The sequence below is a fragment of the Mus caroli genome, chromosome 2, assembly GCF_900094665.2.
Source record: "Mus caroli chromosome 2, CAROLI_EIJ_v1.1, whole genome shotgun sequence".
NCBI lineage: Eukaryota > Metazoa > Chordata > Mammalia > Rodentia > Muridae > Mus > Mus caroli.
Window position 1 is genome coordinate 144,166,406 of NC_034571.1, and position 14,079 is coordinate 144,180,484.

Genomic DNA, 14,079 nt, shown 5'->3' on the forward strand with positions numbered 1-14,079 from the left:
AGACTTATGATTTTTAAAAAATATTTATTTATTTAATGTAAGTACACTGTAGCTGCCTTCAGACACTCCAGAAGAGGGCATCAGATTTCATTACGGATGGTTGTGAGCCACCATGTGGTTGCTGGGATTTGAACTCAGGACCTTTGGAAGAGCAGTTGAAGCTCTTAACCGCTGAGCCATCTCACCAGCCCTAGACTTATGATTTTTAAGTTGTAACCTTAAGCTATATTAGTACTTTTAAAAGATTTCATTAGGGCCCTGAACAGAGCTTGGTGGTAGAGCAGTTGCCTAACATGGGCAAGGCCCTGGATTCATCCTCCACACACAAAAGAAGTAAATAGCCAACCAACCTTATTTGCTTTTGGCCAGAACCTATTTTTAGCAATTTAACAAATTATCAAACACAAAAAGACATCTGATACATGGTCTATAGAAAATACTGGAATAGGTCCTGTTCAGTAAAAAAAAAAAAAAAAATGGTCCCAAAATGTTACCATGACAAAAGTGGGAGCGACTGCAGTCTTGCTTGTTGGCATTGTTGCAAAGGACAACACATATTTGCTGTGAGAATTGGTGTGTCTGTTGTGTGTATTAAGTACTCTAGGGCTCTAAGAGCTGAGTTTCCTAAAATGAGTAAAGGGAATGATTAGACAAAGGAAGCCAACGAGAAAGGAACCTGGCTTAACCCACTCCATTCAAGACGCTCACTTTGTGGAAACAAAGTGAACCTGAGTTGCTTTTAAAGAAATTTAAACTTCATCAGCTGAAATTGAGGGAGAGTTAAATTTGGGAATTTCTAAGTTTATTAAATATTAGTTTTAAAAATCGAAGTAATTTCAGAGTAATCATTTTTGCTCATAAAAATTCCCCAGGAGACTTAATTTTGGAAGTGTGTGTGTGTTTGTGTGTATGTGTAAATGTCTTTACATGAAGCCAGAGGACAACCTCGGGAATGCCCATCCACACCCTTTGGCCCAACTAGACCAGCTGGCTAGGAATCCTCTGGAAAGATCCTTTTTCTTGGAGTAAAAGTGTGACACTTGGAATCTGATCTAGAGAGAAGGTATATGAAACCCGGGGGAACCGACACTTATAGAAGGAAAAACAGAGCAAAAACAGTAGCAGTGAGCTGGAGGATTTAGAAGCTAATCAAACCACTAGACTCATGAGAGCATCCTCACTGGGGATCTGGGAGGTGAGGCAATCTTTGGGGGTGACCTATTTGAGGGACGACCCTAGGGTGTCACTGAGCTTGAATGCGTGAGTGTGCGTCGTTAGAAACACCGTAGGCGAGGAAGAACTCCAAGATCTGATCCGCTCCGTAGTATTTTGATCAAAGGTTCACTGCTTCACACAACTCGGTGAGGGAACAGTACCCCATATCTATCTCTATGAGCAGCCACTCTTCCCCAGAGCTGTCCCCGCTAAACTCCGGAAGCCAGGTATGACCGGTCCTTGGTAAGCAAAAGTCTGCGCATAACCTTGGAGTTTGGCAGTGTCCAGCCTTGTGGATTTAATATTTTATTTTCATAACTAATTCACGAATAAAAGCAAAAGCAGCGGCAAAACTACGACCCGGTACGCATGCGCGTACAAGCGGCTTCCTAGCGCCCAGCCTCCGCACCTGAGCTTTCCGCTGTCAAACCGCATGCGCGCGCCCCAGCCCCGCCCAACCCCAAAACGTAGGTCACGTGGGGGCGTGGCTGTCTGCGCGCCTGCGCGCCGCAGGCCGACAGAGTCTAACCTGCCCCGGCCGAACTGGGGTTAGGTCCGTGGTGGGAGCCGCTCCTCAGGCTCCGCCGCCAGCCGGGGCTCGGGCTGGGGCCCGGGCCCCCGGGGATGGCCCTCCGGCCCTCAAAGGGCGACGGCTCTGCCGGCCGCTGGGACCGCGGCGCAGGGAAGGCAGGTACGGAGGACGGCGGGCTGGGGCGACGAGTGAGGGCCGCGCAGCTGCCGGGAGCTGAGGGGGGCGGTGGCGGCGGCGAATGAGGAAGAGCCCGGCCTCACCCAGGCCGCCGCCAGCCACGTCCGCAGAGCCGATCGGCCGCGCTGGGCCGCTGCCCGAGCTCCGGCCTCCACTCTGCACTCGTGACCCTAAAATTCCCCTCTGCACGCGCACACAAACTCAAGGAAAGTCGCTACTGTCCAATTCCAGAAACTCGGGTCGGTGAGCTAGCTCTCCACCCTACACTTCCTCCCTGTTCATCTACTTTCTGGCCCTTTCCCAGGCCACCTATGTTAGTGTTCAGTTGTGCACAAAGCAGTGCTGTTTTCCATACTCTTTCGGTCTAACCCATTTCTGTGAAATCTTGGTTTTATTGTGCACGTGTTCTGGAGTACATTTCCCGTATGCTGTGCTAGTTGGTGAAAATTCCTGAACCAGGTGAGCTAATCCATTGCTGGTCCCCTGACAGGTGATGCGCATATTAGAACTGACCCTGTTGTCCGCCCAGGTCTTGTTTTCTGTTATTTTTCTTTTCTCATCTGATGATACTGGCCACAATTGAGGATCGGTCTGTGAGCTACTTTACTGGGCTCTTTGGTATTTTTAACACCCTTTGCTGGTGTCGGTGCCACATCTGTCTTTATGGCATAATAGCCAGTGTCCCAAGTGACATGAGTCTTGTGACCTGTTGCAATGCAGCAGTGTCTTGGTTGCAAAACCTCAGGGCCCTTCAGCTTGTGTGGATGGAAAGGAAATTCAAAGGATCTTTCTTAGTTTAGACTAGTTTTAAATATGTTGGAGAATCGGTGACCAAATTAGCAATTGTAAGAGCCCTCCATTGTGGAACTCATGGTGAATTGGTTAGTTTGCTCTGCTTTTCTCCGTTTTTCAGTAAAATACTCTGACTTGAAGGGGGCAGGAAATACTAGAAGATCGACCAAGGATTTGAGCTATATGGCCAAGGACCCCTTACAGTTACTTTCAGACAGGATCTTGATAATTTATGTGGAACTTACCATCTTCCTGCCTCGGTCTGTCTTTCTGTTAGTACTTAATTTCTTCTTGTTTGGTTATGTTTTATAGAAATGAACTAGTACTATGAAAGACAAAGGGTACTTGGATATATTTTCTTTTAACAGGAATTTTACGACGATTATAATATTTTTGTGGTTCACTGTCCATGTTTTAAATACAGACATGATGCTCAAACAGACATTTTTGTTGTTGTTGTTGTTTTTATTTTTGGTTTCTCAAGACATTGTTTCACTGTGTAGCCCTGGGTGTTCTCGAACTCTGGCCTCTTACTCAGAGATCTTCCTGCCTCTTCTGCCTCTGCTTGCATCACCACCACCTTTATTTCCTTATTCTGATGTTTCTAATTCTGGCCCTTTATTTCCTTATTCTAATGTTTTTTTTTTTTGTTGTTTTTGTTTTTGTTTTGTTTTTTTTTTGTGGTTTTTCGAGACAGGGTTTCTCTGTGTAGCTCTGGCTGTCCTGGAACTCACTTTGTAGACCAGGCTGGCCTCGAACTCAGAAATCCGCCTGCCTCTGCCTCCCGAGTGCTGGGACTAAAGGCGTGCGCCACCACGCCTGGCTTAATGTTTCTTTTGAGCTTAGGTCTAGTGGAGCCCAGGCTAACCTTGACATCTGTAGCAGAGGGTTGCTTTGTATCTTCTGCCTCCTCCCTAGTGTTAGGTACAGTGGTGCACGGCCACACCTGTTGGTGCGATTATTTTTCCTGTCTGTGTTGTTCCAGTATGTGAGCTGTGAAAGCAAGCACAGAGCTAATGGTTTTTGGAAACAGGGTCTTAATATGTAGCCTTGACTGGCTTAGAGCTCCTGATACAGACTGGCCTCGAGAGAGCTTCACTGCTTTTAGTTGTAAAGTTTTTACAGCTTTATAGTAGCCCATGCTTTTAATCCCAATACACAGGAGACAGAGGCAGGCAGATGTCTGTGAGTTAGAAACCAGCCGGGTCTACAGAGCGAGTTCAAGCTACACAGTGAGACCCTGTCTGAGAAATAAAGTAGTAAGTAGAGCTGGGGCTGAACCTCAGCAGTCAGTCACTTGCTTATGTAATGTGAGGCCTGTGGGTTATCCTCTAGTACCAGGGAGAAGAGAAACGTCTGCTTTGGTGGCCTTTATTAGAGTAAGCCTGTTAGGGCCAGGGTTTAGGTCAGGCCTGCCTCACACTGACTTGCAGGGCCCTAAGCTCCAGCCCCAGTGCCGTGAAAAAGGTATTGGAGAGCAGGAGAAAGGGTGCCATTGTCATTCTGCTCATTTGTTGGCTTAGTTATTTTTCGGGCATCTGGGGTTTATTTATAGAAATTGTCATATTTTGTGAAAGTTTTAGGATGCTCATTTTATCATGGTGATGATAGCCAAGTCCTCATCCACAGAGGAATTTGGAAGCTCTCAGCTTTGAAGTATATCATGAACCCTCTTCTATGCGAAGTGGTTAGAATTTACCTTAAAACTGATAGCAGACATGCATTTTAATCTTTCCCTGAAAACCCCAGGGATGACTGCGACTTTTCTCTTTGTAGGAGAAACAGGATGTTTGTGAAGTAGCTGTTAGTGGTGTCCTTGGTGCTCTATTGTGTCGGATGGCCATGGGCCTCTCCGTACAGTTTATGTGACTAACTCACCTAAGTTCTCTGACTTGTTTTCTCTGTGTATTACAGTGATATGCTACACATTAGGCTCTAGACAGCATGTGCAGGGGTGGCATATGTAGGAATGACTTCATCTGCCATTAAGCTTTAAGCTTGTGACTGGATCCATGTGGAGGTCAGAGGACATTGTCCATGAGTCAATCTTGTGAGATCTGGGGATGGAACTTGGGTCATCTGGCTTGTATGCAGGCACCTTTACCCACTGAGTAGTCTTACTGGCCCTGCCAACTCTACCTACTGGGAAGTAAGGTTAAGGAAGGCATGTCCCAAAGTGGCCAGACCGCACTCCTAATCCAGTTTGTGTGCCCTCTTCAAGGAAGCACCCAGAGCCATAAGGAAAGTCAGGAAATCTACAGAATTGTACAGTATTCCATAGTGAGCCAGGCACACAGCAGTGTGGGGGAAGCAATGCCACTTACTACGGGACAACTTTCTCCAGAAGAGCAGAAACTAATTTATTCTGCTACACATATACTTCCTGAGTTCTATAGAATCAAAATGGAGAGAGTTGGCCAGACTCAGTGGCCACACCTTTAATCCCCACAATCAGGAGGCAGAGGCAGGCAGAACTCTTGAATTCCAGGCCAGCCAGGACTAATGAGGCCCTGTCTTAAAAACAACAGCAAGGCACGGTGTCCCATGCCTTTGATCACAGGACTCAGGAGGCAGGGTTCAAGTCTAGCCTGGTCTACAGAGCAAGTTCCAGGACAACCAGAACTGCGTAGAGAGACCCATCTTATAAAACAAAAACAATCAAAAAACAACAAAAAGCTGAGAACATCAGGGAGAAAAAAGTCCAGAATTAGGTAACTCCTGTGTCTTTGCCCAGATCTCATGGGACTAAAGGAGATTGCAGACTGTTCACTGAATAGCTTGCTGGGGAAGCTATTGAAATTGGACACAAATGAGGTTTTTTTCATACTCTTAGTGAAGGGTCAACAGAACTTGGAAATGTCAGCTTTCCTCGGGCAGTCTTTGGGACTGTCATCTTAGTACTCTCTCCTGCAGTGTGAAGGTGGAAGAGCACTCACTGCAGAAGTTTCACATGCCCTACGTACATTTTACTCGTTGTTGGAACTAATTCAATTCCTGCTCAGTTTCCTGCTAAGCCTCCTGTGCTGTTGAAGACATGATGAAGCATACATAGTTCCTGTGGTGGGTAGGGTACTTGCGTTGTGTGCTAGGCTCCAAGTTCATCCCAGCACTGCAAGAAAAAAAAAGTTCGTACCCTTCTTGATCCTTTTGGAAGGTCTGTAGCCTTATCTTCAAAGGATGGAGCCTGCAGAGAAAGCCCACACTGCCTGCAGGAAGAACCCGGCCTGAGAGTTAGGCTCCCCTGCTTCAGTCATAACTTCTGTTCTGTGTGTGTCTGATCCTTCCTCTGTGTCCTTGGTCATGGTGTTTTGCTTACATGACAAACCTTTGCTCACATCCTTGCCTCTACCAGGAGTGCTTTGCTTTTGACACTCTTTCTTTGGCAAGGTTTTCAATGGGGTTCAGAATCAATTTCTGGAAAAGCCTTTCCTCGTTGCCTTAGAAATAGTCTTTCCGGGCTGGTGAGATGGCTCAGCGGTTAAGAGCGCCAACTGCTCTTCCTAAGGTCCTGAGTTCAAGTCCCATCAGCCAGATGGTGGCTCACAACCATCTGTAACGAGATCTGGCGCCCTCTTCTGGAGTGTCTGAAGACAGCTGCAGTGTACTTACATATAATAAATAAATAAATATTAAAAAAAAAAAGAAAAAGAAATAGTCTTTCCTTTGGGTCTTCATCATCCTTCAGGGTTCTCAATACCCTCTGTCATAATGTGTCCCTTCCTGCTCTGAGCATCTCTGGAGCTTCCAGGGAGTCATTGTTCATCTTCTCCTTAGTGCTTAGTATAGACTCAATGATGGACTACTAAGGGGATGGGAGGGAGAGAGGGCTGGCACAGCTGAGACAAGACCTTGACATCTCAGAAACATTTGGCTGGGGAGGTCCTTTACTGAGGGAAGAGCCTGAATTTTTATTTCTAGGTAAAGCAGGCATTTAATATAACATCTAACTTGAGCCAGTCTTAAGAGTAAAGAGAACAGGTTGAATTTACTCTGAGCAGTTATACTCAGAGGCTAGACACACCAGGAAGATCTCAGACACTGGTCCCCCTCTGTGTTACTAGGGACTAATCTTAACAAGAGAACAAGTTACCTAGGCCAAAAATCGCTTGTCTTTCTGCCTGACTTACAGTTGACTGTGGCTCCAAAGCTCTGTTTGTGTGTCTCATGTCATAACTACATAGATAAGTCACCAGGACTCTTAACAACTCCATTTGTGTTTCACCTTTGTTATGAGCATAGTTGTAGACTGTTCTCTCAGAATAGAATATTACTGAGGTCCTCTGTTCAGTACCTCTTCTAGAACTTCATATACCATGTGATATTGTCACTTAAGTCCAAACTTCCTTCTGGTGGTGTCTGACTTACCTTAACCCTAGTGTCTAGTGTTCTGTAGATGTGTGCATATGTAGGTTGACCTGACCTACTGTAGTCTCTCTGTACTCTTTGCCTTACTATCTGCATACATGTTTTCTTGATAGCTATGGTGTAACCTCTTGTGATGGTGCTTTTGTGTTGAAATTCTTTTTTGACAGGGTTTCTCTATATGGCTGTCCTGGAACTCACTCTGTAGACCAGGTTGGCCTCGAACTCAGAAATTTGCCTGCCTTTGCCTCCCACGTGCTGGGATTAAAGGCGTGCGCCACCACGTCCGGCTCTTGTGTTGAAATTCTTGGAGTTTTTATTTTCTCTATGATGCAGGTAACCATTTTTAAAGATTTATTTATTTTATTTATGTAAGTACACTGTAGCTGTACAGATGGTTGTGAGCCTTCATGTGGTTGTTGGGAATTGAATTTTTAGGACCTCTGCTCACTCTAGTCAACCCCGCTCGCTCCGGTCGGCCCTGTACACTTAGTCCCTGCTTTCTCTGGCTCAAAGATTTTTATTTTTTATTATACATAAGTATACTGTAGCTGACTTCAGACACACCAGAAGAGGGCGTCAGATCTCATTACAGATGGTTGTGAGCCACCATGTGGTTGCTGGGATTTGAACTCAGGACCTTCGGAAGAACAGTCAGTGCTCTTAACCACTGAGCCATCTCTCCAGTCTTAACTGTAAAATCTTAACAAGTGTTATCCGAGGCTCCTAAAAGTAGATGTTCCTCTTGAAAACCTAGAGGCTGTGTTTTATTGAAATGGGAGAGTTAGGACAGATAGCAGCCTCAGATGCTCATCTGCTTTCTAAAAAACTTACCTTTTTAATGCTAACTAGTATATCTTTTCATTTTTTGTGCACTGATGTATGTCTGTGTGACAGTGTCAGATCTTGAAGTTGCAGACAGTTGTGAGCTGCCATGTGGGTGCTGGGATTTGAACCTGGTTCCTCAGGGAGAACCACTGAGCCATCTTTCAGACCCTAAAAAACTACTTTTGAGGCAGAGACAGGCAGATTGCTATGAGTTTGAGGCCAGCTTTGTCTACATAGCAAGTTCCAGGCCAGCCTGGAGTACATTAAGATCCTGTCTTTTAAAACAAACAAACAAACAAACAAACAAAAAAGCGGGGCAATGGTGATGCACACCTTTAACCCCAGCATTTGGGAGGCAGGGCAGAGGCAGGCGGATTTCTGAGTTCAAAGCTACCCTGGAATACAGAGTGAGTTCCAGGACAGCCAGGGCTATACAGAAAAATCCTGTCTCCAAAAAACAAAACAAGAATAAAAATAAACATCTTTTTTAAAAGTTGAGCTGGAAAAAAAAAAAGAAAACAAAAAAAACCCAACAACAACAACAAAAAAAGTTGAGTTGGGCATGGTGATGCACATCTTTAATTCCAGCACTTGTGAGGTAAGCAGGCAGATTTCTTCATTTGAGGCCAGCCAGGGCTACACAAGAGAAACCATCTCAAAGCACTCCCAGCTGCCCCCCAAATAAAAAGTCATTTTTGAAGCTGGGCATGGTGGTGCACGCCTTTAATCCCAGCTCTCTGGAGGCAGAGGCAGGTGGATTTCTGAGTTCGAGTCCAGCCTGCTCTACAAAGTGAGTTCCAGGACAGCCAGGGCTACACAGAGAAACCCTGTCTCGAAAAAACCAAAACCAAAACCAAACAAAAAGTCATAGAGGCATGCTCCATTGTGCTTGGCTTCTAAAAGAATAATTTCAGTATTATAAATTGGCTGTAAATAAGACTGTGACACATGAGTGTGAGCTGCTTGGTGGCTGGGCTGTAGCTCAGTTGGAAGAGCACTAAGAAGCCTTGGGTTCAATCCACTGCACTGCATAGAATCAGCCTGGGATCACAGACCCCTAATCAAAGCATTTAGGGAGCAGAGGCAGGAGGCTCAGAAATTCATGATCTCATTGTTAGCTACAGAGAGAGCAAAAGAGTGGGACTGGAATGATTGTTCAGGAGCTAAGAGCCTTACTCTTCATGGCTGTTCACAGCCACCTAAACTAGTTCAGGGGATCTAAAACTTTTCAGACTCCACTGACCCCAGGCTTTCAATAGGTGCTCACACAGACATGCAGGCAAAAAACCAAATATACAGAAAAGAAAAATAAATCAATCTTTTAGAATATTTTTTAAAAATCTTAACATGATTAACATACTACTGTCTGATTGCCAATGATGAATGGAGCTTTAAAAAAAAAAGATTTATGTGTATGTGTGTTGCCTATGGTTTTGTTAAATGCAGTGTTGAGGGTGCCTTGAGTTAAACGTGGGGCCTCACACATAAGTACTGTGCTGCTAGGACACATTCCCCAAGCCTAGTATTGAGTTTTGAATTACATTATTTTTCCAGTATAAACAATTACATTTTTTCTGGCCTGGTGGTAGTGGCACATGCCTTGAGGCCCAGCACTTGGGAGGCAGAGGCAGCTGGATCTCTGTGAGTTCAAGGCCAGCCTGGTCTACTAAGCAAGTTCCAGCATATCCAGGCAGGGTTACACAGAGAAACCATGTCTCAAAAAATAAAAAACAAAGTTTTTTTCTTTAGTGTTAAGGGTTAAACCCTTAGAATACCTTTGGTATTCTAGGCAGGTCCTGTACCGTGACTTCACCAGCCCAAGAAGACCACTTAGATTGAGATATCTACGCTTTGTGAAATCTGAACAGGAAAAAGCCTTGACAGAAGCTGGGACTTACTGATAATTCCTAAAACTAATTCCTTGTTACTTACATGGGCTGTGGCCAAAGTGTTTTACATGTGTGCTAAATATGTGTAGGTTTTGTAAGAAGCAAGCATGAGGGCCAAAGCTGTCTTAAGAGAAAGTACCTGGGCTGGAGAGATGGCTCAGCGGTTAAGAGCACTGACTGCTCTTCCAAAGGTCCTGAGTTCAATTCCCAGCAACCACATGGTGGTTCACAACCATCCAAAATGAGATCTGGCTCCTCTTCCGGAGTGTCTGAAGACAGCTACAGTGTACTTACATATAATAATGAATAAATCTTTTTTTTTTTTTTTTTTTGGTTTTTCGAGACAGGGTTTCTCTGTATAGCCCTGGCTGTCCTGGAACTCACTTTGTAGCCCAGGCTGGCCTCGAACTCAGAAATCCGCCTGCCTCTGCCTCCCGAGTGCTGGGANTAAAGGCGTGCGCCACCACGCCCGGCTAATAATAAATAAATCTTAAAAAAAAAAAAAAAAAAAAAGAAAGTACCTTAGACCAAGTTAGGAGATGGGGACTCTAAGCAGAAAAGTACACATGCTAATAAGAGTGTGCTTCATTCTCTGCCACACACTGTTTGTTTGTTTCTCCAGACTTTAATGCCAAAAGGAAAAAGAAGGTGGCGGAGATACACCAGGCTCTGAACAGTGATCCCATCGACGTGGCTGCCCTCCGACGAATGGCTATCAGTGAGGGAGGGCTCCTGACTGATGAGATCAGGTGCCAAGTATGGCCTAAGCTCCTCAACGTGAACACCAGTGAACCACCGCCTGTGTCAAGTAAGGGAGCAGAATCCTGAGGTGGGGGCTTTGACTAGGGACTGACATCTTGTCTAGCTAGAGGAGTTTGCTTAGGGGGAAAAAAGGAATTCTCTTATGTGGTTGGGAAGATGGCTCAGAGGACCTGGGTTCAGTTCCCAGCACATTTAAGGTGGCTTACAACCATTTGTAACTCCAGTTCCAGAAGATTCAATGTCCCCTTCTGGCCTCCGATGGCACCAGAGAGAAGTGCTGAGGTTCCTTGGCGTTCCAGAATTCTTTAATTCAGTACAAGCTGTTGATTAACGACTTTGTAAGCCATGTAGTGATGGGAAACCTGGGGAAAGCACTGGGAACAAGTGCTGCAGAGCACCAGTGCCATTGCCCACCCTGCCTGCCCTGCCTCCCTGTTCATGTGGCAGTGGACTCTATGTCCAGTGTTCTGGGACTTATCAAATCTCGGTGTCTCTGCTGTGTACCACATACTAGATGTGATTAAATGATTCATGTGCTAAAAGTCTGATGATGTAGTGCACAGTGGATGCTAGGTTGCTACATGTTACACTTGTTAAGGATATTTGAGACTGGCTGGCTCAGAGCAGTGGGCTTTGTGTTGGGGGGAGTCAGGCGCTTTGCCCTGGGGAGGCATTCTTCTCTCACATTCCAAACTGCATGACAGATGCTAAGATGAAGAAAGTATATGTGGGTGAGGGTTGGGGGTGGGTATGTAAGTCTTACACAGGTTCCTCTGTGTGGGCTGTGAGGAAAATGAACTTACACAGCACTTGGCTTGGGATAAGGGAAAGACATGCTTGTATCTGTAAACTAGCACAGTTGATAAGAACATTTGCTTAACATGTACAAGGTTCAATCCTAGCACTGCACAAAACTAATTATGGTGGCACATGCCTGTAATCCCTAGTACTGGGATGGTACCATCAGGAGAATCTAGAGTCCGAGAGAGGCAGGTGGATCTCTGAGTTCAAGGACAGCCAAAAGAGGGCATCAGATGCCCTTATAGATGGTTGTGAGCCTCCATGTGGTATTGGGAATTTAACTCAGAACCCCTGGCAGAGCAGCCAATGCTCTTAGTCTCTGAGCATGGCCTTTCCTTCAGTTTCTGCTCTACTCTTTGTCCCTGCATTTCCTTTTGACAGGAGGAATTCCTCAATCGGGGGGGCATGCTTATCCACTGGATATGATCTATACAGGATCTCTCTCCCCTTTGTTGGGTATTTTGGCTCATGTCATCCCTGTTGGATCCTGGGAACCTCTTGAGTCCCTGGCATCTGGGACTTTATAGTGGCTACTCCCAGGTCCCCCTCTTCAACTGCTACTCACCTCTGTTCAAATTCCTGACCCTTTTGTACGCCCCCCCCCAACACCTGATCCCCTGTGATGTTTTAATATGTAGTTGTTAGTATTTAGCAGTTTTACTCCAGAGCCACTCCCATGTCATATCCTCAGATGCTCAAGGCCCTCCCTGTATATGAGCTTCAGTGCTTGTGTGCTGAGTGCACACTGTCACTTTCCCCATTCTAGTCGCTCCTCATGGTGTCTGAGAGGTCCACATGCACAGGAACAGGCTCATTTTACAGATGTGGGCAGGTCCTTGTGAGGACAGTGGCAGTCACAGTAGCCCCAACCTCTTGAACTTTTGCCCCTCCTCCATCCTTCCTCACATTACCCAGAACGGTCTTTTTCCTCTGTGTGCTCATCAGGCTTTTTTGAAACAGCTGTGTTTAGAATTTAGCTGTGAAATGTGTCTTTCCTGGTTGGTTTGTTTGTTTGTTTGTTTCAGTGTCAGTGGGCATCAAATCCGGGGCCTAGGCAAATGCACAACCACTAAACTGTGCTCCATCCCACCCCCCTTAGTACTTCCCATCTTTTTGGTGTTTTGTTTTTCATTCTCTTTTTAAATTTTTTTGGTGGGATGAGGTCTTGCTGGTAGCCTAGGTTGGCTTCAAACCTGAGGCTGTCCTCTCCACCAGTCGCTCAGCGTCAGGGATGGCATTACAAGTGTGAGCCAGCTACACCTGTCTGTAGCTGGGATTCTGTGTGGACGTGGTGCTTATATCAAGGTGTAATATTTAAAAGATTTATTTACTAGCCGGGCGTGGTGGCGCACGCCTTTAATCCCAGCACTCGGGAGGCAGAGGCAGGTGGATTTCTGAGTTTGAGACCAGCCTGGTCTACAGAGTGAGTTCCAGGACAGCCAGGGCTACACAGAGAAACCCTGTCTCGAAAAACCAAAAAAAAAAAAAAAAAAAAAAAGATTTATTTACTTTATGTGTGTCAGCACATGTCACTGTCTTCAGATACACCAGAAGAGGCCATCAGATCCCATTACAGATGGCTGTGAGCCACCATGAGGTTGCTGGGATTTGAACTCAGGACCTCTGGAAGAGCAGTCAGTGCTCTGACCTGCTGAGCCGTCTCTCCTGTCCCCAGGTGTTATATTTTAAGTCATGTTCCCTTGAGGGAAAGGCTGTTCTTTGTGTCCTTTATGTTTCAACTATCATTCCAAGATGTAGTTCCTGTTGTTCTTTGTTTGCTTTGTGGTGTTGGGTCTAAATTATGGGCATCGAGTGCGCTAGGTTAGCTCTCTACAACTGAACATACTGGAAACCCAAGAAAAGTTTGCTCCTTAGCTGGCTTCCCAGACTCTTTGTAGTAACCCCATGTTCCTCTTCTTCTGATAGGGAAGGACCTTCGAGACATGAGCAAGGACTACCAGCAAGTGCTGCTAGACGTCAGGCGATCTCTTCGGCGCTTCCCCCCTGGTGAGCACCTCTCCTAACTGCCACATCTGGAGTCCCTTCACACTTACCTCCCTATGTTGGTGCTTGCCAAGGTTGGGGGGGGGGGTGTCCCAGCAACCAGAGACACATGCAGATCCCTGCTCTCAGGAAGGAAAGGGGGTGCCCTCACTGTTGACTCCTTGTGGCCCAGAGGTGCCAAGTAAAAGAGGCTCTTGCATCCTCATCTGCCCTTGTGTCCTGGAGGAACTTGTAGGGATTGGGAGGGCCAGGGATTGGCTTTGGAGAGTGGGTTGGTTTGGAATTGCTCTCTAATGGGAACTATTAATGTCTTCATTGGTGAGTGTTGCCTTACCTGTGTGGTTACAGGGTCCCTTTTCCTGCATGCTTACAGAGTATGTTCCTGAAATTGTCCTTGCTTCCAGGACAAGGAAAATGACTATGCTTTCTGGTTTTATAATGGAGGGAACTGGGCAGCAAATCTCATCTATATATATATATATATAATCTAGCTTTCAAACCGTTTTTTCTAGCTTTTTTGTGGCTTCCATCCTGCTTAGTATAAAGTTGATTGATCCCTTGAGTTCAGTCCCTGGAATCCAATAAAAGTCAGTTATACTGGCTCACATCTGCATTCCTGCAGTTAGATAAGAGAGAGGGGCAGATACCAGAGAGATACCTGGAAACTCACAGACCAGCCAGCCTGGAGTGGCAGAGATTGTAGTAGAAACTGCTCCT

The 14,079-nt window shown here is 45.8% G+C and overlaps 1 protein-coding gene across 1 annotated transcript in view; it reads left to right on the forward strand.

The window, feature by feature from the left end:
• The first annotated feature begins 1,697 nt into the window (after nt 1-1,697).
• The window catches only part of Tbc1d20 (TBC1 domain family member 20), a 20,689-nt gene continuing 8,307 nt past the window's right edge, over nt 1,698-14,079 (forward strand). The window contains exons 1-3 of the mRNA XM_021153487.1: nt 1,698-1,906; nt 10,418-10,603; nt 13,285-13,365. Coding sequence (XP_021009146.1) covers nt 1,840-1,906; nt 10,418-10,603; nt 13,285-13,365 — 334 coding nt within the window. The 5' untranslated portion in view covers nt 1,698-1,839. The remainder of the gene's footprint in view (nt 1,907-10,417; nt 10,604-13,284; nt 13,366-14,079) is intronic.